Raw genomic sequence first — 27568 nt, 5'->3', positions numbered from 1 at the left:
GAGACTCAGTGAAAAACACCCCAAGTACAACTAACCCTCACTGCAGCAATAAACTGAAGCAGCGCTCTGCCTGTAACAGAAATGCCCACAAGGTTGTGTGAGCTCACCAAAGCCTGGTTCCCCTAGAAAGCAGGTCAGTAGGAATCACCAAGGTGCCTTACGTTTGTGTCAGGAGCAGCTAGCAAACACCAGCAGTGCTGTGCAGCAAGCAGGGGTCAGTAGCTGTTACTGCAGCCCTGGCTTGGCCCCTGCAGCACTGGGGGAAAACCAGCCCAGTTCTGAACCCGCTGGGGCAGCTTCTCGGGTTAGGCAATTTGCAGTATGTTTACAGAGGTCAGTCAGTGAGCATTTACTCCAGGTCTTTCCCAAGCCTGGGTGTGAGGAAACACTCCCTTCAGCCATCTCAGCTTTCTTACCCCAGCATGAAACAGGGCAAATAAATATGTAAAGGAATGACCCCTAGGCTCTGAAGCTCCAGCAGTTCCAGCATGAACTCAAGCTCCTACTCTCCTGCCTTTCCTACACCAGACATATAAAAGACTATCTGAATAGGATTTAGCTCCCACCCCCTTGCCATTGTTCCATCTTATCCTTCCTCTGCTGGGCACTCTGGGGAATGGGAAAAAGGATGAAAACAAGTATTTGATCCGTTCATTTTGCACCAGCAAAGTGTTTCCTGAGGGGATAAAAGCAGTAGCAGGAAAAACAGGATACTGGGTACAGAATATAGATTGCTCTGAAACATCAGTAGATCTGTGATAACCCACACCCATTGTTCTTGAGACACAGAGCTGGCAGATCAATACCAATCCCACAGCTGGCAGATAAATACCTATCCCACAGGTGTCTCACCATAGGCTGCAGCTCTATGCCATCTTCATTGTCTTGGGAAGGTCTCATGCTCCTGCGCTTTTGCCTTTCTGCTACCTTGTTACTTCGACTCACAAAGGTCTGCAAGCCAAAACCAGGGTGAGATCCATTAAGGAATGCAAACCATTATGTAAATAAAAATACCTGGTCAAGAAAGATAATTAGCCCAGGGCTAAGAAACTGTAGCTGGTTCTCAGCCAGATGACACAGAGAGATACCAGGAAGGACTCCGAGAGGCAAGCAAGGGTGACCAATCCAACTGAGAAGCATGAATCTCTGTTACATCTCCTACTGCAAGAAGAAGGACTCTGGCTGCCTGAAATCCTTCACCCAGCTCTCCACCCACTGCCACACTTTGTCCTGAGGGCCACAGAGCCTCCCTTCCACCTCTAGATATTTGTAACCTGACTGGAACACAGACATCAAAGTCAAATGCCTTCCAGCGCCTGCTGGGAAACTCCGAGTTTTTGGCTGCATGAGCAAACCAACTCTTGATCATGCAGTGAGGAGAGGAGTGTAGATGTGCTGCCACAAGTTTTTCCACACAAGGTTATACAGCCTGCCCTGTTGGAAGATTTCTCACCCCTGTGGGGAAACCTCTCTTCACTGTAGGGCATGGCTAATGCCAGAACTCAGACCAGAGTTAAAGAGAAATTACCACAAAGTTCAGAATCAGAGAAAGAAAAGCCTCTGTTTCAAGAAGGAGGATTGGCTTAAGAAGCATTTTAGCATTTGGTAAAACAGAGGGAGCAGCACAGAGGTCGAGGCTTCTGAGTTTTCCATTCACTAACATATTCCTATTCGGGACGTGTGTTTAAGTGCTGTTCTGAAGCAAAGCCAGAGAATATCTATCTGCTTTCTTTTGGTGCAAAGGGTCAAGCCTGTCTTTAGGCTGCCTTTTTATTGCTTTTTTGTCTTCCACAAAATTCTATGAACATTATAGGGAAGCTAAGTGAGGTGTTAAAAAGAACCAGAACGGTTCCTCTGACAGTGTCCTGAAGAAAGCCATCCAGAACATTCATATCAGATGAGCTATGCTGGCTGCTGAGCTTCTTTTGCATCAGTTACTGAGATTTTCCTTTGTCATATGGTTTATGAAGGAAAAGACAGACTGGCAAAAACAGCATGAAAGGCAAAACCAGCTGCATCTTCAGAGCTGAATGTGAAGGGCATGGCACAGTGTCAAGTGCTGGAGAGCTGAATGTTGAAGGCATGGCACAGACAGAGTCAAGTGCTGGAGAGCTGAATGTTGAAGGCATGGCACAGACAGAGTCAAGCACTTCAGATACAGCAATTCACTAAAGCTCTCCATCACTACAGAATGATTCTCCATGCTGGAAGTGCTTGTAATACAATTCACTAATTGTGAAGGTGAAGACACAAGCAGGCAGTCCAGAGGGAGAAGGATTTAATCAAAAGGTAGAAGAGAGTATTTTGGCAAAATAATCTGTCTAGGCATGAAGCAGAGCAGCTGGAGCTGGCATGGAGCTCATCCAGAACTACAGCAGCCACAGGACACAGCTGGATCCCTGAGCTGCTGTGGGCACCAAGAAGCTCCTTGTTATGTACTTCTGCTTGTCACTGTACAGTAAGTCACACAAACATCTACTCTGAGGTGGGCAGCTGGCACAGTCTCTGCAGATGGCTCATCTATTTACTTACTTACTGCCAAAAAGGCAGCTGTGACTTACAGGGTATGATCTAAAAGAAGCCATGGATGGTAGCCAGCTCACAAAACTCAGAGGGAGCCACCTGCTTTACTTTATAAATTCACATATGATTTGTTATCCCAGAACCCATCCTGCTCTAAGGTGCTGGAAAGGAAAAAGCATGGATTGTGGGTTCCAATTACTAGGCATTAGGGAAAGAAAATGCCTCCAAAAGCTTCGAACAGCTTGAATATCTTTGCTGTTCTCCCTGGGCTTTACCAGCAGCTCCTGATCCACGAAGTATGGCTTCTCTGCAGATCCATCGTTTGTTTCCATGTCAATAGCAAAGCAAAGGAGCAGGGCATCTGCTGTCACTTCAAACACAGACAGAAAGCTGTGGGACAACACATAGGCAAAAAATCCAACCAGCAGCAGAGGAACTACCCAAGTTTGCAGCTCCCGATGGTAGTTAAATGCCATCAGTCCTCCGAAAACAGTAAAACACACAACAAACACCTGTAAAGAGACATGCAGCTGCATTCATCATGCAGAAATGGTTCTTAAAAAAAAAAAAAACAAAATCCCCCAAAACCAAAGCTCCCAAAACCCCTGAGGCAAACACATTACAGGAAGTCCTTTAACAGCATGTCTCATCTGGGAGATACCTATGTGGCTTCTAGCATTGTTAGTTGCCACAATTCCTGTGCAGTTTAATGTGTAATTCTCTTTTGCAAAGACAATCTTTTAGCAAAGACTCACTGCAACAGGAACTGTGAGAGTGGCACCATGGACACTCCCACAAAACAGCTGAGTAACTCTGTAAAGACTATGAAAAGGATTCAGTTCCTCAAACATCATCTTTCCTGAACTCATTTTACAGCATTAACAACTCTGAGTTTAACAAAGATAAAACCTTACTTACTGTAGGTATAAGGAGACAGCCAAGCTCTGGCATTTTACCTCATTCTTACAGAACAGTATTTTCTTTACTCTTACCTTTGCTAGAAACAGGAGAAAATCTCCAGGGCAGCTGATGGATGCAAGTTTAGCAGAGCTCTTCTCCAAAACAAAGCCAGCGTCCTTTGCTGAGGTACAGAAGTTTGTCCCATTTATGGTGGTAGCTGTGTATGCATGCTGGGGTAAGAGGAGAGAGTCACTCAGTGAGAGCAAAAACTCCTACTTATCTAGGCTTGATTTCAGCAAAAGGCAAAGCCTCAAACTCTATTGGAAACACCAACTCGATATGGCAGTTTTATTTTAAGTGACTGTAATACCCATGCTTCTGACTTCAGTTATTTTATTCTGCATAATGTTCACCATTAGCAAATGCTGGGTGAGTGACTAAATCAATTTCTGACCCGACCTTTATTGAGTTTATTTTTAAAGAGCAGTTCTCTACCCTCATTTTTGTTAATGAACATGACAAAACTGCCACAAGACGCTTGGGAGTCCCACTATACAAACTTAAGTTTCTTACTTGCTGTGAATCTATCTCCAAGACTGCTGACAAACTATGTCAGTGGAACAATTAAGTTAAGGAATTTAAAAGCTGATGATTAAAAGGTTTTCTGTGTGGCCCTTTCAAACTATTTCTATGCCATTGTAAGTTGAGCTTATGGCTATAGCCATACAATAACCCTTTGAATGAAAGACAAAATCAATTGTGAAAGTGACTAGAAAAAAAACACCTAGAGGATCCTGGACAAGACCACTAAGTATTAGGTCACCAAAGAGCCTCAGAATTTCAGCAGACACGAGGGACACTCACTGATTTTGGATGCACTGAGAACTTTACAGGATTTCTCTTTGAAGGAACTTGCCAAGACAGGTGGAGAGGACAGAAGCTTTACCTTCATGGCTAGGATTATTGCAGCACTTGTGCATAACTTGACATGTACATCCCATGTATGGAACACCTCTACGAGACTTGGGAACTGTGCCCAAAATATCAGCTAAGAAAACCAGCACTCAAGACACCCAAGTGTACGCTCAGCTTTAGCAGCAGTTGCCCTGTAGTCAAAATGCTAGAAGGTAGATCAGTCACAACTGGCATGGTCAGCAAGAACCACAGTGTGCAAGAAATTACTGTTCCAAAGGTATGTATTTATACATGGACTTGATGTTTAGATTACTTTCTGCTTCACCTGGAAGTGAAAAAAAACCTGCTCTGCTGGAAGTGAATTCTACTGCCCACTGCAAAACGCTTCCTCTTCACACATCTGCTTTTTCTTACTTACAAATCAGAATAGAAAATAGCTTCAGATAGCTGAAGGCAGAGAAAATTTAATTCTGCAGAGTCCAGTTTTATCCCACAGCAATTTCTGTAACATTGTAGTGAGGCAAAGCTGCACTGACATCTTAAAACACTATAAAGAAAGAAATTAATTTGGCTCTTTATTGTGAATATTATTCATTTGATATATAACAAAGGATTTTTTTTCTCTGATGGTAAGGAGAAAATGAGTAAAAGTAAATCATGTAATCATAGAATGGTCTGGGTTGGAAGGGACCTCCAAAGGTCATCCAGTCCAACTCCTCTGCAGTCATCAGGGACAGTCCTGGGACTTGGATAGATTGGATCCATAGCCAATGTTAACAGGAGAAGCTGCAACAAGGCCAAGTGCCAGGTCCTGCTATTGGGACACAACAACCCCAAGCAATGCTGCAGGCTTGGGGCAGTGTGGCTGGAAAGCTGCTGGCAGAAAGGGACCTGGGGGTGCTAAGGGACAAGCAGCTGAAGAGGAGCCAGCAGTGTGCCCAGGTGGCCAAGAAAGCCAAAGGCATCCTGGCTGGGATCAGAAATGCTGTGTCCAGGAGGAGCAGGGAGGGGATTGTCCCCTGGGATTCAGCTCTGGGGAGGCCACACCTTGAGTGTTGTGTCCAGTTTTGGGCACCTCAATCCAAGAGAGATGTGGAGGTGCTGGAGCCAGGGCAGAGGAGCTGGGAAGGGCCTGGAGAATGAATCTTGTGAAGAGCAACTGAAGGATGGTTAGTTTGAAAAGGAGGGGGCTGAGGGGAGACCTGAAAGGAGGTTGTGGAGAGGTTGGTGCTGGTCATTTCTCCCAGGTGAGTAGTGGTGGAACAAGAGGGAACAGCTTCAAGCTGCAGCAGGGCAGGTTCAGACTGGAGAGTAGGAAGAATTTTTCCCATCAGGAGTGGTCAGGCCTTGGAATGTGCTGCCCAGGGAGGTGGTAGAGTCCCGAGGCCTGTGTGTATTTAAAGGTTGTTCGGATGTGGTGCTTGGGGCTATGGTTTAGGGGTGACCCTTGTAGAGTAGGGTTCTGGGTTGGACTTGGAGATCCTGGGGGCCTTTTCCAACCTGAACAGTTCTGTGATTCTGTGAGGAAACCTGACAGCCTGCAAGCTCACCCACAGTAGCATCAGCCTGGGATGTGGCAGCAAGAGAGTGACTGTTTCCCCAGAATGCTGGCACTGGATGGCCAAATCAAGCACTCTATCTTCTACCTGTAGCTGTCTCTGCCTGCTTCAAAATGGGATAGACTTTAAGGGCAGCAAAGCTGGAGAAGCACCTGGAGCACCTGGGCTATGAGAAAGGGCTGAGGGAGCTGGGGGTGTTCAGTCTGGAGAAGAGGAGGCTGAGGGAGACCTCATTGCTCTCTACAGCTCCTTGAAAGGAGATTGGAGTGAGGACGGGGCAATCTCTTCTTGGTGGCAAGCCACAGAAGCAGAGGAAATGGTTCCAAGCTGCAGCAGGGGAGGTTCAGGCTGGATGCTAGGAAATATTTCTTCCCAGAGAAGGTTCTCAGACATTGGAATGGTCTGCCCAGGGCAGTGCTGGAGTCCCCATCCCTGGAGGTGTTCCAGCAGCCTGTGGAGCTGGTGCTTAGGGACATGGTTTAGCACTGACCCTGCCACAAGGGTCAAGGGTTGGACTGGATGAGCTTGGAGGTCACTTCCAGCTGGATGTTTTCTGTGATTCTGTGACTTTATAACATGCTGTGAGTTAAGTCCATTTCATTGCTCCTATTAACAGACAAGAAACTGAGACACAAAGTGCAAAAGGGCTTTGTAAGTTGGTTTCTGTGACTTAAAAACTAAATTCACTGAGCAGATCCCAATCTGGTGAAGTCAGTGTAACTTTTGCCAATCAATTAAACAAAGATTGCCAGTTCATTATAAATAGCAAAGAAGTCCTGTCCTAAAAGTCACAAAGCATGCTGAAAATGTACCTGCACTTATACAAACATTGTTTCTGCACTTAAGATAAATAACCATTTGTTTGCACTCCCGAATTAGCCACATTGGTATCTGAGGAATGTGCAGTGAAAAGAATTCCTGATATTTATTAACCACAACAGTTACCTTGGAAAGACTAAAAATAATGCTGGAGACTGAACATTGCCTGTAACGAGGCAACTGATGAAAAACATCATTTATAACAAATAAAACCTCAACAAATCATCTAACTAGTTGCAACATCCAAGCAAGAAAGGCAGCCAGGTAATAATCCAACATGATAGAACGAACAAGAGAAACAGAAATGAAGGAATAGCTGCAGACTTCAAAACTAGTCATTGACATGCTCTGGTGAGACCCCACCTCGAACACTGTGTCCAGTTCTGGTGTCCCCACCACAAGAGGGACATGGATCTGTTGGAACAAGTCCAGAAGAGGGCCTCAAAGATGATCCAGGGGCTGGAACACCTCTGCTATGAGGACAGGCTGAGGGAGCTGGGAGTGTACAGAAGAGAAGAGAAGACTAGGGGGGACCTTAGAGCTGCCTTCAAGTACCTGAAGGGATTCTACAGGAAGACTGCAGCAGGACTTTGTACAAGAGTGTCCAACAACAGGACAAAGGGAAACAGATTGAAATTGAAGGAGAATAGGTTTAGATTGGATCTGAGGAAGAAATTCTTCACCACAAGGGAGGCAAGAGTCTGGAATGGATTGTCCAGAGAGGCTGTGAATGCCCCCTCCCTGGAAATGCTCAAGGCCAGTCTGGATGGGGCCTTGAGTCCCCTGGGCTGGTTGAGAGGTGTCCCTGCCCATGGCAAGGAGGTTGGGTTAGATGATCTCTAAGGTCTCTTCCAGCCTAAGCTGTTCTATGATTCTGTAATTCTTTGGCATAGCTGAAGCAAGAATGTTACTAGTACAAGCTGAAGACTAAGCCAAGTGATCTCTGCTTTCTGGCAAAAGATACATTACTGACAAAACTCACTGTTCTTGTATCTGTGAAGACAGAGGGTTTCTTCTTCAGCCTTGGCTGCCGCTCCAAGCACTCTCCCCACCATCAGCAATGTTCCCATGCTGATCCCATACTTTGATGCAATCCAGCCACACAGAAACCTGCACTTCCTGACTAACAAAATGCCTGCCTCACACTTAGGCAAAAGTATGCTCCCATGAACCTCAGAGGTACAGAGAAATGAGCTGCAGTGATTTCTCATCCCTGCCCACCAAAGAACACCTCAACACACAAGCTCTTAGCAGCGTTTGAAATTGTTTTGGACCTTGCACTAAGCAGCTTAAATACCCCATTCATTTCAGCAGGTTATTTACAACAATGTGCTCTCTTTTTCCATGCACAAGAGCTTTACTGGGCTTGAAAACATTTGAGAAGGGCAGTAGGAATGATCCAAAAGGTATGGAATGTCTTCTGTCTGGGGAACAACTGAGTGCACCAGGCTCTTTTGTCTGGAAGAGAGATGACCAAAAGAGGATGTGGTGAGAAGGCTACAGAATCAGAGAATCATAGAATGGTCCAGGCCAGAAGGGACCTCCAAAGCTCATCCAGTCACCCCCTCTGCAGTCAGCAGGGACATCCCCAACTAGATCAGGTGGCCCACAGCCCTGTCCAGCCTCACCTTGAAGATCTCCAGGGATTGGGCCTCAACCACCTCCCTGGGCAACCTGTTCCAGTGTTCCACCACCCTCATAATAAAGAACTTGTTCCTAACATCCAATCTCAATCTGCTCTGCTCTAGTTTGAAGCCATTGCCCCTGGTCCTGTCACTGCAGGCCTTTGGGAACAGCCTCTCCCCAGCCTTCCTGTAGGCCCCCTTAAGGTACTGGAAATCATGACCAGTGCTGAGAGGGTATGTAGGGTTAGATGGCTCTCTGCTTCTTCCAGAACCATCACCAGACAGAGAGAGAAACACAGGAAGTGGAAGTGGAAGTGGAAGTGGAAGGAGCCAAACTTGAATACAGATGTTTTTCACTGGAAAAAGGATGCTTTTGCTGCTAAATGCTTGTGTGAACTCAAGGGAGACTAGGAAAGCTCAGAGAAAAGAAATCCACTGTACTCAGTTCAAGAAGTCCCGAGGCTGAAACCATTCAGAAACAGCATGGGGACAGAGCAATAGACACCTTGGCCTTTGCTCACAGCCACTGCTGGAAACTGAGCTAGATGGAGACCCAGTCTGGCCCAATATAGCTGTTAAGGGTTTTACCTCTGCTCCATGAATTGATGCTTTACAATTGCAGTCTCTGCTATGGCGGCCAATGAGTAATAACAGCATTGGCATCATGCCGCGAGTCAGAGAGAGTTGGGGATAGCAGGTCAGGAACAGTCTTTATCCCTGCACCAGCAAGTTCATACAGCCTCACCACCCTTGTGAAGAAGCTAAGCCTCCTCTGGCTTGGAGCCTGGGAACCAGACACTAGTTTCTCAGTGTTGGGATGAATAAATAAGGAATGTGAATGTTTACATATTTCCAAATACCACAGTATGCAAAAAAAACCTATTTAAAGAATACATCCTTCTGTGCCTCACAACACAGAATGTCAAGGGTCTTGGAAAAACTGATCCGCTAGTTTCATGAGAAAGGCCCCTGTGGCTCAGACCCAGGCCATGAGTTCCCCAATTGTGGAGAATAATTGCTACTCTGTGTAACAGCTGAATTCAGCCCTCTCTGCCACAACCTGCTTCCATCAAATGAGCTTGCAGAAGACAGGATTGCCACGGCAACAGAACCTTCCTGAACAAGCAGCAGGAGACAGGCTGGTGTGCATGCTGGATGCATGCTGCACCCCACTTCAGCTCTTTCTGCCCTGCTGGTATTTTCAGCCTGATCTGACCTTGTTGCTGTCAACTCTCTCGGGGGCTGCCTTGCTTAGCTACACCCAATGCAGCACTGCAGCTCAGGCTGGACTTATAAGTGTCTTAGCTTGCAAGTAGCACAGCTACCAGTGCAACCCCATCAGAGAACAAAACCCAGTGGCAGCAAGAGGCTCTGACATTCCTGTGGCTGCTGTGCAGCAGGGCCCCAGCGAACAAGCTGTATCATGTCTCAGATAGTGGTGGGAAACGAGAGCAATGCGAGCCTGTGAGTCCCAGCTGAAGAGAGGAAGACATGTCAGGCTGGGAGGGCCTTTCAGCCACTTCAGCCTCTGGCTATTACACATTAGCACATCAGATAATATTTTTTCTATTAAGTGGAAAGTTCCCTCTTTAAACTATTTAGGGCCTTTCCCTCTCCCAGCCCTTACATTTGGAGCTATTCCAGACAGTTATCCTGCTGATTCGTAGGAGCCTTCTTCCAGCTTCCAGACGACAATAAAGTAAGGAACATTTTACATTTATTCTCTTTTCTGCTGAGCTTCTTACCCCTCCCTGCTGTTCCTTTGCTGTAGATGGCTAATGGGCTTGCACTTTCTCCTCAGCTGTCCAAGCAGACATACCAGGAGATGCCCTGGTGAGATGAGCCTGGTCACTGGGCAGCACCCGCCACAACAGCATCTATCTTCTTTCTGGTGCAGGTGTTTGACCTCAGACCTTCCAGGGCCAGATCTGCCCTGTGAGCTGCCTTTATCTTGTGGTTGACTTCCAACCAGGAAGCACACAGCTAATACAGAAATGGTTATTTTTGATTCTTAGACTAATTACCATCTGCAAGAAATCCTTCAATAGCCTCTTGAATTTTCCCAAGCAGTGCAAGAAGCACAACCTTCATTTGTTTCCATTCCACCTTACATGTACAACCTGGACTTAACAGAGAAAAACTTGTCCTTCAACTTTCTTTGCTTCCTACTCCATGGAAACTACTCCCTCCACGGCTGTCATCACCCAATGGGTAAGACCAAGCTTCCTCCTTGCAGGGTAGTTGGGTGTCCTTTTTGGGCAGCATCACACTGCTACACCTGGGCTTCACTTCAACTACAGCAGCTGGATCACAAGGATGCTGCATTAAGCTACCACTGCATCATGATGCCATCATTCCTGGAACTGCTTACAGTGCCTCCTGCAGTCGGTGCAGCAATGGTCTCATTTTTCTGAAATAAAATCAAACCGAACATGTCCAGAGAGTTGTTCATAAAGTACCCTTGCCTAAAAGCATCAAATTATTGGTCATTTGCTTCATTCCCTCTTATTGTCTCTCTTTTTTGTTTCTTTTTTAACGGGACAGGGGAGAGGAGAAGGCAAGAAATAGTCAGCCTTGTCTCTAGCCCCTTCATCATTCACCCTGCAAAACAAGTAAAGACTTAAGGAATTTTATTTCCTGCTGTCACATCCATAAAGCCTCTAGAGGGAAAACAAACATATTTAAAATAAAATTTCCTTGAGGATGAACATTTTAGCTAATTGTATTTTCAAGATGATGGAAACTTTAGCTTAACATCTAGAAGCAATTTTGCCAGCAACATTAAACTGCAGTATTGATTTTGGCAAGAAAAAGTACTTGACGGAGTGAGGCAGTGCAGAGAAGAACTGTACTGACGCTAGCACGCATGGAGTTGATTTTATATAGCTCACTTTTTCACAAGGCATTTCACCACAACTTCCTGACAGGAGCACCTCTGCTATGAGGATAGGCTGAGGGAGCTGGGCTTGTTCAGCCTGGAGAAGAGAAGACTCCGGGAGGAGAGCTTAGAGCTGCCTTCCAATAGCTGATGGGATCCTACAGGAAGGCTGCAGAGGGACTTTGTACACGAGTGTCTGCCAAGAGGACAAGGGGAAATGGGTTTAAATTGAAGCAGAATAGGTTTAGATTGGATCTGAGGAAGAAATTATTCACTGTGAGGATGGCAAGAGTATGGAATGGCCTTCTCCCTGGAGATGTTCATGACCAGGTTGGATGGGGACTTGAGTAACCTGGGCTGGTTGAGAGGTGTCCCTGCTCACGGCAGGGAGGTTGGATTGGATGATCTCTAAGGTCTCTTCCAGCCTAAGCTGTTCTACAATTCTATAATTCTATCCAAATTTAAGAGACAACCAACTGCCATGGATATATGATTATTAGACAGACCTGCTGCTGGTTTTCTACACTAGACAGCTGCTGGCTTTCCTATCAGTGAAAGGTCTCTGTATCAGCCAATTCAGGCTAACACACTGCTGACTTCAGTAATGGACTGCAAGACTACACTGCAAGCAGTCTGCTGAAGCAAACAGCGAAACCACACACTGCTCAGCAAGGCCTTCAGAAATCCACACACTGCACTTTGGAGCTGTTGCTTGCCAACTGGCTGCAGATTGGAAAAAAATATACACAGAGAAGCAAAACTATCCTGAAATGGGTATGTTGTTTACACAAAATCACTGCAATAGGGCTATCAAAGAAAACAAAAAAAAAGCAGGCACTTGGATGCATCACGAGTTAAGATTGCCCCTGCAACTTACCAAAAGGGGAGACAGACAGACCTTGCAGCTCCCAAACCACATAACCCCCCCAATATATTACTTTTACAGAAGAGAAATTTCAGCCTCACAGGTTTTACTTGAGATGATTGGCTCTGTTTATCTGGAACATACTGAAGCCATCAGAGCCAGAAGATGAAAACCCTGTGGTAATTCTGACAAGTGTTGGCAAACAAAACTGTCAAGTAAGGATAATGACTTTATATTCACAAAGCACTTTTCATCCAGCTAGAACTCAGAGCGCTTTACAATTGGTACTAATGGATTATACACACACATGAATCACTTTGCCCATGACTGAAATGGAACAGCTTAAGGAGTAAGCTGTTTAACAGCACATAGCAACACTATACCACAGGGTAGCACAGGATCCAGTCGCAAATCCAAGAGAAACTTCAGAATGCTGAATGTAATCACCCACACTGCGATCTGCACCACCCTCCTCCAACAAGCACTACTGCAAACAGGGCAGCTGTCAGTGTCCAGGGCAGCAGTCTCTCACAAGGGCAAGGGGACAGGGGACCTTTTTGGGCCCTGTTTCAGTTAAGTTCCAGGAGAGATGAACAGAACTTAGCTGAGCCTGCAGAGAAGGAGTAACTTCAGGGATGCAAAGGGCCTTCAAAATCAGTGTCAAATCCTACCTGAAAGATGACAGCTCAGCCTAAAAAGTACTTTTTTGATAACATAACAGAGCATTTGGTTGACATGCATGGAAAGAAAGCAGCTCACACTCTCACCAGTGTGGCTTCCTCCAGCACCTGTTTCTTATCTGCAAGTTTCCCAAAGGGGCTCTGTTTAATCCTGATTACACTTGTGAATCAGGAAGAAGAAAAAATGTAAATCATGTAACAGTATAAAACCAGGAAAATAGTGCAGAAGTGAAGCAGTAATGGGGAATGCTTTTTTCTTTTATTTTTTTAAGCTTATTACTATGGTGAAAGCTATACTAGCATCAAAGGCAAAAATAAAGAATATTAATATACACGATGAGCTTTGGACCATCTTTTGTCATAGATGCTCCATATCTCAGCAATTTAAACTCACATAAAAATCAAAATCTGAACTATAAAATACTTGCAAAATGTCAGAAATACAGGCACAAGGAAATTTTTAACTCCTCCTAAGTCCTGCTCTAAAGTCTACGTTTAACAACTATGTGAAGTTCCCAGGCTGGACGCAGCAGCTTTCACTGTTCTCAGCAAGAGCTCTTAAGAATTCAACAGTTCTATTAATTAAGCCATATGTTAAGCTTCCTAAAGCTGCCTTCCCTTTATCCTTTTTCACACTTGGCAGCAGATTTTACAAAATTTTAGATGAAGATTTTCAATCACAGTCCAAATATATTTTGGATAAATAGGCTTGAAAATATTCTTTATTGGAAAGAAACCCCAAACTAATTAGGTACATTAATTGCTTTATGAAATACAGTAATGAGACTACTGTTACCCCTTCACAGATCCAATTTCTAGTGAAGTCTTACAGTTTGCTTTTGCTTTTCTGCTCCTGTATCCCTTGCACAAACTGCCCCACACTTGGAACATGTGGAGCACCATCACCTTGTTCCAACAAACAGTTCTCTAAAGGCAAACACAGTGTCGTGATCCTCAGGTTAAACTTCACAGCTCCTTTAACACCAGAAATCTGCCTACGATAGGTTAGGAAACAGGAAATCTTTGAGAGGAAGGAGAGCTGCGGTACAGCCTTCAGAAACAAAAGGAAGAACATTACAGTAATTAATTCTTTACCAAGCACATAGCCCACTACATCTAGAGAAAGTAAACACTAGAACACTGCATATCTCTTTGAAAACCAGGAAGCCAAGGGGCAAGGGTGATTACAAATGGAACGCCTGGAACCAGAATCAGCTCTGAGATTCCTCACCCAGTCAGTGACCATAAAATCTGCCCAAAAACCGTCTGGAAAATTGATCACCCAGAACTAGAGGTTTCAATGCACAAGTATTTAATCTAGGCTGAACTAAATGACAAACTCTCTCTTTGGAGTTGTCCAAGCTGAAGCTTAATTTATGCACCTCTTTTACAGAAGAAGCCAGAACCTTTACCAGAATCATCTCGTTTACTTCACCACTACCCTCAGCAACAAGAACAAAGTGGTCAGAGAGTCAGGAATCAGCATGAACATCTGATTCCCTTTCACATTAAGAATACCACAGTCATCAGAAAGAACAAAAGGGGACTGGCAAAGGGAAAAATGAACTATTTACAATGATACATGTAGAGGTAGAAAACATTCGGAGCAAAGGATCAGGAAGGAAAAAGTAGGAGTAAAACCTCTGAAAAGCTGCTATATGTCAGCAACGATCCATTTCCAATAAAACCCACTTGAAACAAAACTGCTAACAAAACAAAGACATCTTTCAGAACAAGAGAGTCTTCGATAGGCTGGCTGCCTTCCTCATCGATCACACTTAGATGTATTGATAACTGAAATCAGCCAGGAGTTCAACTGGCTTCATTCAGGACTTTCAGGTGGAAAATACTCATCTAGTTTAATGACACATCTTCAGGAGGGCTTCTTACTTCTCCATTGCTCCCTTTCACCTGCACCCTCTGCACTCCAGTAGCCTGACTGGTGCAACTCAACACAAGCTCAAGTCTTCTTGCCTACAGAAACTGCAGGTGAACGTCTGGAAGGGCTACCTCAGGCTGTCTGCAGCTGTCTAAAATCCTGCACCTTGCATGCTTGTCAGTTCCCCGTTTCTCTGCAACAAGTTCCACCTACACCTGAAGATTTTGTTAGTTTAGATCAGGTGGCCAGCGGGAAACTGACTCGGACGCACTGGATGTCGCTTTAGCCACACTAAATGGAGCCGGCACAGGCACACCATTTCTACACTAGGGATGAGGGACAGAGGGATGAGAGAGTGTACCTGGTTAGAGTATCTTAAGCAACTCCCCTGGCACCAACACCAGCACAAACAGCACTTGAATGGGCACTTTGCACATGCACTCTCCTGCAATAAAATGAAATGTTGGTTACTGGACACAGGCTCAGAACACTTTCCCTTTTAGAAAAACTTGGTGTATGGGTGGCTGACTCTTCTAACCAAGCATTCCCTTAGGCACCAGATACTTCCTTCAAGGATTATAGGAACTGGTTTTAATTCAGACACTGCAGTATAAATGACTGGTGAGCTCAGCGTATTTTCTTCCTGTAGATGGAAGATTATTCTCTGGGAAATGAAAGGAAGAGGTGCAACAAGCTTTGTGAGCTAACAGCTGCTTGGAGAACAAAACAGGCAGGCACGTCAGTAACCCTTGCAGTACTCTGCATGACCAGGGAATACACTGACAGGTTTTTAACTTCTTTGTTTATCACCAAACTTTCAGAGTTCTGCAATGACTGCTGCCCTAACAAACAACAACAATGAAGGAATGCACGTATGCACAGTGACTCAGAGCATACATCCCTTCTTCAGGGCAGAAGAAAAAAGCAAGAATTAGAACAGCATTAGAGAGCAAAAAAGCTCAGTGTTTGTTCCACACACACACCCCCACCCCCCCCCCAAAAAAGACATCTTAGGAGTCATGGTAGCCTTCCAGATTTAAGTGGCTGTTTTTCTCTGCACAAGGAAATTCAGTTCAGTGATACTTGAAGTTCTGTAACCTTTTTCCAGAAGTCAGAATGTTCCAGTTACTATATTCCAGCCACACAATTACCAGTGCTCATGCACAAACCATGAACCTCCCTTACATCCAAAGATGTTATTGAAGATATTCCAGAAAGAATTTCTTTAACAGGTGACTGTACCTGCAAACTCCTGCCAGCAGAGAAATGTTTTCTTCTTGCTGTGTATTGCTGGAGAGATCATTTTACTCAAATGGTATTCATCTCACTAAGTATTGCTTACTAAAAACCTAGAGCAAAGGACTTCAACTGCCATCTCCTTTCTGATTCTCTTTGAAGACTGCTGTGTGGAAAACATCTGTGCAGTTACCTGCAAGCTTCTAGACCCCTGACTTTTCCTCCTCCTCCTTCCACATAAACAACAGCATATTTTCAAGTGCAGCAAAGCCTGGGTGAGCTCCATCAGTACCACTGCTCTGAGCCTCATGCAAACAGGCCAGAGCCTGTCCTTTGTCCTGCATGGATCCAGTGAGAACACTTTCTGGAGTGATCCTTTTGTGAACCAGGGTTGCAACCTTGCCTGAGCACTTCACAGCCTCTTTAGCAGCAACATTTAGTCTGCATATCTTTAAATAATGTTCTTGGTTGACCCAACTCAACAAATATTGTAACAAAGGCTTTCAAATGAAAGTGACCATCCCAGACATTTCCACATCTCTGCAGGGGTTTTTATTCAAGTGTTCACTAACTGTATCCAATATACATCCTTCACAGGTGCCAAGGATGGTCATTAGTGCTATATATAGCATGCTTCAAGGCCAAAGTAAACTCAAGAAGAAAAGACTTAGATTTAAAAACTTCCTCTAAAATCAGAGCTCTGCAGTCATGACAGCCCTCTCCCCTTGGCCAAGTGCCAGAACTAAGTGCAGTGGTATGCTTGCAGCAGCAGAGAGGAGATGCAGAGAGGTGTGGAAGACAGAAAGAAAGCAATAATCAAAGCAGACAGGAGAGATATATATATATATATATAATATATCTTAAAAGATATGGATCCTACACAAATCTCTGGAATAGCTCTTATTTCACACATTCTTTGTGCAGACTCAGGTTACAGGGCATCTGAAAGCATGTCTAGAATATATTTTATATGCAACAATTATGTTCTTAGTTCGTAGCCCTGTTTGTAAATCTATGATGCACAAATGTAAAAGGGAACTTTATGCCCAATTTTTCCTTCACCCTGCATGAGACCCCTTTACATAAAACCCACTAAATATAGGTGACTTTCAAACTTGGTGTTTCCTGCTTTTGGAAGTATCTGTGTTGAGAATGAAAAACCCGAGTTAAAAACCAAAAAGCTTTTTTAATGAAGAAAATGAAGCAAAATATGAAATCCAGATCACATCATCCATTTTTAAGCAAAAAGCACATTTGTATTTCTTCATGAATCTTATAACTATCGTTATAGTGTTACATAAGTGTATACCTACCTTTTGTTTTAGGGCATTATAAAGGTATAAGAGGACAATCCTTGGTACTCTCAGCACTGTGATTAGAAAGGAGCCTTTTACGGCAGTTCCTAGATGGTAGCAAAAAAGAACTGACATGGAAGACAGGACTGGGTGAGGTGGAGGACTACTTTTATTTCTAGAAAGAAAAAAATAAAAATCAAGTAATTTTAAAATGTTTTAGAAACTTCCTTAATAAGCTATATATTGTATATACATCCTGTGATCCTGTATCTTTTCAGCATTTGGAAATTTAAAGGATTCATTTGGCATCCCCTTTACCACTTGAACAGCTCCAGTTTTCCTGCTGACTTCATCGAAATGTTCACCTTAGACCAGCTGAAAGGAAAACAGGCAGGTTTAGCACTTTTTATTGGATTAGCTTAATTCTTGAGCAGTTGCTGTTTTGATGTATTCAGTAATGGAAATAGACCTAGAAACTCCCTCAGTGGAAAATACTTGAGACTACTTCTCTGAACATCTCTCTCCAGTTTCTGTCACCTCTCTTAGTTCTCTGCAATCTTTTGTTTGATCTTTGTTTCTGCAGGATTTTAGCCTGAAGAAATGAAAATGCTAGAAAAGAGATCATGAGCTCTCATGTGTAGAATTGAGATTTGCTGTTTACTTTTACTGTTGCAATTTGGCCAAGTTCTGGGTTAGATTTTGTTCAGATAATATTTACTTATTTTTGGTCACTAGATCACTGAACAGGCTTTGTTTTAAAACTGAATCCACACAGAAGAGGAATATCATACAATATGTTGAGAATGATCATTTGGCCTAAAACCCTCCTAATTCTACTGCACACTAAGCTGTATTGTCTTGGAAAAATAATGTATTTCCCAAAATTGAAAATTAAAACAAACCAACCCAACCCTGGCCTAAATACAAGTTGCTTTGTTTTTTTGGTCTTTTACAAAGGTCACTTTAATGTCAACCATTTACAGAGATCAGTGTGACACAGCTCTCAAGAATTGCACAAACCCCAGGAAATTAACTTAATGCCACTTCCCCACTCCTCTTCAAAGATTGGAGAAAACCCACTAAACAACCTCCCCTGGAAAAAAAACCAAAAAACCCACCCCCACCCAGTCAGACTGAACTATAAATACCTTTTAAAAAGGTTTCAGAGGATTAAAATAACCCCACTGATCAACAGAGGTAAAGAGTGCTTCTATTAAGGCAGCTCTTGAGCATTTGGGCCAAGAAAGCTGGGGAGGGACTTTTTATGGAGTCAGGCAGTGATAGGACTGGGGGAATGGAGCAAAACTAGAAATGGGGACATTCAGATTAGATGTTAGGAAGAAGTTCTTCTCCATGAGGGTGGTGAGACACTGGCACAGGTTGCCCAGGGAAGTGATGGAAGCCTCATCCCTGGAGGTTTTCAAGGCCAGGCTGGATGTGGCTCTGAGCAACCTGCTGTAGTGTGAGGCGACTCTGCCCATAGCAGGGGGGTGGAACTGGATGATCCTTGAGGTCTCTTCCAACCCTGACAATTCTATGATTCTGTGATTCTAAGCCTCACATCACAAAGAAGATTTCCTGTTTGCTAAGTGATTCCTTCAAAACCTCTACTGTCTTGGACAAGGCAGTGATAAGAGAGTGACTAGCTGGGGCTAAAAACCACTACAAATGTGTTTTTATGAAACCCTCACTTCACCAAGGGCTGAAATCATACAGACCCTGTCAAGACAGGGATCACAGCTCTCCCAGAATCCTGAAGGTATCATTGCAGTTCATTCAAACACTGAAAACTTTGCAGAGCAGAAGTCCTATTTAAAAATGTGAATATGCCACAATATTTTAAATAAGAAAGTCCAGCAAAGCAGTTGCTGAATGTATTATTTTTGGGGAACAGCATGGCGGATAGTGGAATTTATACTCAATAAGGCAGATTTGTTTTCCTTAAGTCATCAGAGGCTTCTGGTTTAGGAACACAGCCATGATAGCATAGATGAGTTATCCTACCTAGATAGTACCATTGTTTCCTTTCCTACCTTACATATGACTGTTTCAGCCAGATCTCAGCACAGTCTTTACCATGAGGGTGGTAGAACACTGGACCAGGTTGCCCAGGGAGGTGGTTGGAGCCCCATCCCTGGAGATATTCAAGGTGAGGCTAGACAGGGCTCTGGGCAACCTGATCTAGTTGGGGATGTCCCTACTGAATGCAGGGGGGTTGGACTGGATGAGGTTTGGAGCTCCCTTCCAACCCAGGCCATTCTGTGATTCTAACTTAGAAGATCAAGTTTCTGGAAGTTTAATGTCAACCAAAGCTGTGAAATGCAGAAAGGACAAAGTTTATACTCTTCTGTTAATAATTTACTTGATACTGAGGGGAAAAATGGAAAAGGGGTTTGGTATTTTTAACAGGAATGATGAACAAGCAGGAATGCAAAACATTGAGGAAAATGTTTTACCATGTAAAAACTTCAGTTTCTCTTCCTTTCTATACATTTGGTTCCTTTTCCAGACCTCCTTCTCCTAGCAAAGGAATTCTTGAACACAAGAACAACTCCAACAAGGTTTCTTGGTTTGTTCCCAAACAGATTAGAAAAAGAACAAATATTTTCCCTGTAATTCTGGCTTGGGGTAGGAAATACAGGAAAAGGCTGGGTAGCTAACCACAGCAGGTGGTGCCTGTGACCCTGAACACACTCAGTCATCCGCCTATACCTGATCACCCCAAAGAATGGACGTTTCACCCAGCTTTGTACACTACATGGCTGCTATCCTGAAATGACCTGAGGACAGGCATACAGTCAGCCACGGGTATAGAGTTCTATGGGTAGTTCATACTGTGCAGTGAATTCTGTGCATGCACACACAAGCTATCAGGGAAAAAGAGGAACCTGCCTGATACAGTCAGTTACATGACTGAGTAGGGCCACAGCTTGCTTTTCCTCTTTCATACTCCCATTTTATGCCACCACAGGGTTGTTGGATTTCCATAGAACATTACTATTGCAAAATCCTGTGAACCTGTACTCAATAACACAGAATCTTTTACAAATTTTCTTTCTTCAGTGCTGCCAATTATCTTTACTTTCTTGTGAGCTCTGTGACAATCTCTGTCTTAACACTGAGTTCCCTGGATCAAATGATCACACACACCAAGTTAAAAACACTTAATGTGAAGAAAAATTGTTATCTTAATACACTCAGAAGACACACATGTTGGCATTTGAAAGGGAAAAAACCCATTCCTTTAAAAGCCTTTCTTTTCAAAGCTGTCCTTATGGCTTTCTTAAGTCCTGCCTCATCTGTTTCAAAGAATACCAGAAAAGAGAGTTTGTGTGAAATACTTTAGCAGTGTTAAGGAATTGAATCACATATTCCTGAATGCAGTAAGCGACAAGATCTATAATAAAGGAGACATTTCCAGACTAACAGAAAACAGACAGACTATGCTTCCCACTGTCCTTTTTGTCACAACCTTAAGGGACAGGTCTGACTACAGACATGCTGATGGCTCTTTTACATGGATTGGGTCAAGTATGCAAACAGGCAAAGGATGCTCATAAATATTGCAGATGGGTTAGAACAGGTAAGGGGAGATCCTTAAAAATGTGGTCCTGGTTCATCTTGCAGCAGCTTTGGTGCAAATCCATCAACCTGGATCTTTGACTTACTGATGTATGCTTTTCACCTCTCAATGAATCCATCAGAGGTTGTGGTGTTGAACACCACAGAGCCAGGTGGAAAACACCAATCCTGCAAATACTTAGATACTTTCTTCATTTCAGCCCTGTGCAGCAGCATACATGCATCCGAGTGAGTGAATAAGCTCAAACATGGACAGCACAGTAATGCCTCTAACATGGGCCAAGTTACCATACAACTCCTTTAATCTAAGCCTCATCTCACTCAAAATGTAAACGTGGACATAAGACCTAAGCACACTTGGATGAATATAAACCCTCATGTAAAACAGCAATAGTAAGACAGAAGATTTTTAGAAAGACTAAGCTCTAAAAAGTCCTAAAAAGCAACCACTGAGAAAAAACCAAACCAAAACAACCAACCAACCAAATAAACCCCCTCCCCAAAAGTTTTATTTATTTTATTAAATGGATCAAATCTTTCATGTCTTAATGTTCCATTTGAAATTAGGCAAAGTCCATTTTCAGTGGTGGCATTACAGGCCAAACACACATCACCTGTAAAGCTGATCCAGCTAAAATGATCCTCTGCCCTCTCCACTTGCAGCTCCACTGCAGCTGCTGGCCACAGAGCACAGTGCTGCATGTGCTGCGGGAGGTGATTTCCGCAGGGAAAGGCTGTGCCATTTCCTCCGAGCACTTACAAGCAAAGAAGAAAGCCTCTCTATGAGGTATCACAAACAAACTCTTGTGACATGCTTTTATGATGCTGCCCCAGGGAATATATTAAAAAAACCACACCAGACAAGCTCAGAATTGCTGGAACAGCTTGAGATAACCCTTGCCCTTGATGGTGTGACTGCTCTTGCAGTTAACCATCCTCTCCCTGTTCCTGCATTGCTCTGTGCCTCTACAGATCTGTGCTGACAGCCTGAAGGCCAGGAAGGGGGATCAACACCAACAAAAAAAAATTGCATTTTCCCTCTCTCAACACAGTGCATGTCATCTGGCAAGCAGAATGAGGGTTTGACAGTAGATGTACGAGATGGTTTCAGTACAAATGGGTGCAGGAACCTTCTGTACTCTGGCAAGTTCCTGCAGCAGTAAAAAATAGCTGGGAAGCGGAAGACCCTAGGAGAGCAGTAAATGTCTTCACAGCACTTCCTACTGGCGCTTCCCTGCCCTGAGTGAAGAAGATAGGGACAGTGTCTTTGCCGTGGAGATTCACATGGTGTGTCAAACCAAAATGCAGGCAGTGCACCACCCAGTACCTGGGTGAAACTGCTTTTCTTACCTGTGCCTCCTCAAGCAAGCTGGTTTAAATGACTGCCACTGCATCCAGCTGCTAAAGCTGACCCACCTGCTAAAGCCTGAAGGACAAAAATGTGCTTAGAAGAAAGGAGCAGCCCATTACCTACAGAACCACATCCATGCTAGTCACTTCTGTTTACAGCTTCAACAGGAAAAAGGAGATGACATAAGAAATGTGATATACGAAATACCATGGCACGCAAAGTAGTAGTGCGAGGCTGTGCCGCTTGACACAACTCAGCCTTCAACAAGCTGCATTTTAGGGGGTTTCTGCTCTTTTACCGGCACCAGTTCAGTGGCATGGCTGTTGGCTGCACAAAGACTCTGAGAGAGAGAGGGTCCTGATATATGTATTACACGTTGCCCTGCCTCGATCTTTTGGATGGTAAGACAGAAAAATCCCTTCCAATGATGGTGCAGCTTTGCTGCTTTGCCTGGAGCGCAGCCACTGGCAGCTGCAGCAGGAAATCCTTACAGAGCTGCTCCTGCACGCAGGGCCTGTGCTGCTGTCTCTGCTGGATGGAAGAGAACAGATCATTTGGAAACATTTCAGTAGAAGGCCCTTCTATCAAGCAACTGAAACATTAGGGGATACAGTCTAGAGAACATCAGCAGAAGCCTGCAACCTAGGTTTTGGAGGAGCCCACAGCTGCCCTTCCCAGCCACCCAAGACCAATGTTCCTGTGCAGCTGCAGACGGTGCTCCAGGTTCTTCGACTTACTCTCACATCACCTTCCTCAAGGGCTGACTTTCCAACTATTGGGATTACTACCATATTCCTCAAAAAATGAAGACATGTCTTACAATGCCAGAGTTTTTCACAGATCAGAAAATCTCATGACTGGGTGCAGAGAAGCAGGGCAGTGAGGGTGACAGAGCTCATTACATACTTATGAGGAAAACTATGTTCGGGATACTGTTCTCTTCATGGTCAAAAAAACCTCAACGTATTGTGAAATTTCAGTCTTCCCCTGCAATGACAGGATAGCAATGCTCCAGTGTACAAACCCAATTTAATTTCATTTTACAATACCTAAAACCCAGTACAATTCATCATTAATTCCTCCTTTTCTCAACACCCGGATTTCAGGGTGATACAAAATCCAAGTTTGCTTGCACATTTCTAAATTCTTAGTAATGGTGTTCAAGCATTTACAGTGAACTGAAAATACCTGTGCAGAATGAACAAAATATCAGTCCAGGCATTTCTGCAGCCAGAACAAAAGAAAATGCAGAGCAGGGATGAACACTTATAGGAAGAGGTCAAACTGCCTATGAATATGTGAAATTCCCAAGGAGCTGTGTATTGCATCTCCATTCGCAGCTACCGTAGTCTCCTGGAGAAATGCAGCCTATGCCTTCCCAATAGCAATCTCTCCAGTGTGTCAGTGTGACACAAGACAGCTTCAAACCATCACATCCAGTCAGCTGAGCTCTCTGTGCTTCTACCAAGGCTCACTTTGGCCCAGTAACTCCAGTGGTAGGGGTGAGTCACACTAACGTCATACAGGTTGTACAATCTTAGTCAAGGCTTTGCAACATTATTTTATATTAAATTGGATTCCAAGACATTTACGTAAACTGCAGTCTGGTTTGCCCAGAAAAAGATTGTAAAGTCAATGCTGGGAAATCCTTAAAAATCTATAAGGGCACAACTCTGCACTCACCTGTTGAAGTAACAAGAGGCCACTGCCCCAGCAATCGTCATTTGCTGACAGGCAAGAATGAATTCACTGGTCCAGATAAGGCCAACAAAATGATACCAGAACATGTAGCAAATTCCAGACAGAGCTCTGTATTCCACTTGTCCTCCTGAAGTAGTCTGTGCAGTACCTGGAGTTGGATCACACCACTGTATTATTATAACACACCAGAAAAGGAAAACCAACCACAACAAAGTACATCTTGAATAACAGAAGTACTTCTGCATCCTTTTTCTGAACTTCAGTACATCTATAAAAAAAGATAAACTCAGGTGTTCTTTAATTCTTTCTGTTCTAACAGTGTCAGAGAGAGAAAATTCTGTAACTAAAACTGACTTTTGAAAAACAAAAATCTTACAAACAGCAAAAGATGGGGTTTAAATTAACAGAGACACAGCTGCCAATCATGTCCAGAGGTCTGCTACAAATTAGTCAAATTTCCCAGAAAGCGTTGCCCAAAATTTGAGCAATCAAAGGCTTAGAAGTAAAGGAAATCTTCACTTTCTTCATTCATATCTGAACTAAACTCACAACAAAATAAAAGTACTATTTTTAATTACTACTTTTAACTACATCAATTAATTAGAACAATGGTAACTTTTTCTGCTGTCTGTAATTTGCATTCTTTGTGCAAAATATGGGTACACAAAGGTGGCCTCATATTGCATTCAGGAACGCTGACAAGTTCACTTATTCAAGCTAAAAACCTCTGCCTCCATTTCTGCTAATAACCAAGAATTCATTCCGCATTCAAAAAGTAGCTTTACCAAAGGTGGGGGTAACTCAGCTTAGCAATCATCCCTTTCTCTGTGCAATCCTATTATGTCACTTGACTCTGGAGTCTAGTCAGGGGATAATGGCATTGGGATATTTTTTCCTAGTGCAATGTCCCTAGCTCCATGAATTGCTGTTTTTTAGCTTACCAAGCCTTAAGTCTATTAACCTTAAACAGGCTTACAGAATTAAACAGTCTCTGGGGGTGAGAAGTTTCTTATTCTGACTCCATGAAAGGTGTAACAACTTGAGACAGAGTTGTCTGTTCCTGCTAGGACAGCATTAGAGCCTAAGCTTTAATTCTTTATGTATCTGTTTGCTGGATTTGGCAGCATTAGGTTTGTGGTTGGACTTGATGACCTTAAATGTCTTCTCTAACCTAAATGGTTCCATGGCTCTGCATTCTCCACAGGACAGCACATCACCTTCCAGTTTAAAACTACTACACACACAAAGCTTCCTAGGAAATGGTTCACCTATTTTTGTCCCATTTTCCTCAGACACAGAGTCCAGAACAGCTAAAAGTTTTAGAAAAAACAAAGATTTGTTTTCAGCAAGACCGTCAAGTTTGGTCAAGCTTTGTGCATCTTCAGAACCAAGACCTGTTTGTCCATAAATGATGAAAAAGATTGATCTACCCCAAATTAGATATTGATCAGATCCCCTCCACAGCCTTCTCTTCTCCAGACTAAACAGGCCCAGGGCTCTCAGTCTCTCTTCACAGGGGAGATGCTCAAGTCCCCTAAGGATCCTTATGGCTCTCCCTTGGGCTCTCTCCAGCAGGTCTCTGTCTCTCTTGAACTGGGGAGCCCCCAGCTGGACAGAGTAGGGCAGAGCAGAGGGGGTAAAGAACCTCCCTAGCCCTGCTGGCCACACTTTTTGATGCACCCCAGGATCCCATTGGCTCTCATGGCACATTGCTGTCCCATGCAGAACTTGCTGTCCACTAGGACTCCATGGAGCTGCTTTCCAGCAGGGCAGCCTCTAACCTGTCCTGGTGCCTGTTGTTATTCCTCCCCAGATGCAGGACCCTGCACTTATCTTTACTGAACTTTATGAGGTTTGCCTTCCCCCAGCTCTCAGCCTGTCCAGATCTTGTTGGGTGGTAGCACAGCCTGACAGGTGCTGACCACCCACCCCTCTGATCAGCACAAGTGCTTCAAAAGAAGTGCTGTTAACAATGCAAGCAGGCACAGGTGTTTGCAGCAGAATTACAAGTTTCTCCAGCTGACTGCAGCCCAGTGCTCCAGCACAACAAAGACACCTGTCAGTATGCATGTGCAGTACCATCAGCTGCATTTTGGTACCTTCAGACCCCTGTCAGATGCTCTTACTTGGCAGCTGCTGCTGCCAAGGTGTTGCTGATGCCTGGAGCAGCAGGCTTTTGTGAGTGACAAAACCTCTTGGCAAGACTAGTCCAGCAACATCCTGATCAGAAACAAAGGACCGCCGGCCAGAAAATACTGGGACCCTGTTTATCAGTTCCTGCTAATGTAAGAACACAACAAGCCCTCCCCACTGCTAAGGGAGGCAAGGTTCTGGCACCATGCACTGAATCTCCATGCTTCCTGAAAAAGCATTTATTGTGTTATCTTAGTCAGCTTTTTTCCAGGCAGTGGCATTTTCAGCTAAGCTACCTGACTGTAATTGAAACGTCGAGGGCCCAGCAAGAAGCACATTTTTATTGCTGGTTTTGCTACTGCACAGCTCTATGTGGCAGTTTTATTGCTTCATTGCCTGTAGGATGCACCTTCATTGCACACCAACCCCGCGCTGCCTTCGCGTTCTACATTGCACGCACAGCATTTGTGCCACGTGAGCCTCACAGTTGCTGCATGCTGCAGAGCTGAAAGGCATGCTTTGATGTGCCACATGGCCACCTCAGTTCTACAGTGAAATGCTGCACAAATTAGCAAACAAGAAAACTCAATACCCTGAGGACATATCAGCTTTTCCAAAGCACAGCTGAATGCCGTTCCTAGCCAGCTAATGGTTCTAACTGGTGCCACTCTTTGTGCTGTACCAAGTCTCATGGAGTTTTGGCATTTCTACTAGTTTTCTAAGTCTGGAATTCACTCAGTCTCTGCTCCTCATAGAGATTCTGAATTACCAAGGTACTTAAGCAGGTGCTTACCTTAAAACCAGTGGGAATGCTTATGCATTTTAACAGTGTTTCAGGTATCCACGTGTTACAAGTTAGTAATGAGCATACTTATGCAGACTTGCCAAGTGCAGGCTACAGCTTCCTATAGCTCCCAAGAGGATAGTCTTTCCTTAGACTAACACTGACTATTGGACGGGATGAGAATAAGGTGCCTGTATGGTCCATAATGATCAGGTGTACCACAGCTGAAAGGAGGACCAAGTGCAGAGACACTATAAAAATCATAGAACTAGTGAGGATCCAAGGCAAATGGTAAGAACAGGTGCTGCACAGCAGCACGCCAGTTCCACTTGCCTCATCTCCCTGCATCAGACAAAAGACTAGTCTCTTTGCAAACATTTCTGTTTTTCAGCTTTCTTGGTATGTTTGCATTTAAAATACAGTCAGCATAGCCCCAGAAAATGTTTCTGAGAAGTCAGTGTCAAACCCAGGAAGACCACCAACTGTATTTCACTGGAAGGCAACTATTTGTCAAATCCAATGCTGTTCTGCCGCTGCACTATTCAGCCTACAGTGCTGCAGGCTTTTCTTTTTGCAGGACATGTAAGTCCTATGACAGAAAAACAACCACCAGTGAGCTGCTCTTCAGAGGCAGCATTTCATAGGACTCATCTTTGGACTGAAAATTTGCAATACAGTCTAAGGGGATATTCTGAATACCGAATCTGGTCCACTCTTCACCTGGCCAAGTTTTGAACTACGAAACAAATCCGAGGGCAGAGTATGTGCCTGGAAATTCAAACTATCATACCTGCTGCTGACACCGATCTATTTTGTCACGTGGGTAAAACAATCCTTTGCTAC

General features: G+C 44.0%; 1 protein-coding gene across 1 annotated transcript in view; it reads right to left on the bottom strand.

Annotated features, from left to right (window-relative positions):
- The window catches only part of SLC44A3 (solute carrier family 44 member 3), a 42874-nt gene that overhangs the window by 229 nt on the left and 15077 nt on the right, over positions 1-27568 (bottom strand). The window contains exons 9-14 of the mRNA XM_054384422.1: positions 23791-23956; positions 17193-17349; positions 15005-15088; positions 3516-3653; positions 2799-3035; positions 853-951 (exon numbers count right to left, since the gene is read on the bottom strand). Of these exons, the coding sequence (XP_054240397.1) occupies positions 853-951; positions 2799-3035; positions 3516-3653; positions 15005-15088; positions 17193-17349; positions 23791-23956 (881 nt within the window). The remainder of the gene's footprint in view (positions 1-852; positions 952-2798; positions 3036-3515; positions 3654-15004; positions 15089-17192; positions 17350-23790; positions 23957-27568) is intronic.

Source organism: Indicator indicator, chromosome 10 (genome assembly GCF_027791375.1).
Source record: "Indicator indicator isolate 239-I01 chromosome 10, UM_Iind_1.1, whole genome shotgun sequence".
Classification (NCBI taxonomy): Eukaryota; Metazoa; Chordata; class Aves; order Piciformes; family Indicatoridae; genus Indicator; species Indicator indicator.
The sequence above is the reverse complement of the archived record's forward strand: the minus strand, read 5'-3'. Positions and strand labels throughout refer to the sequence as shown.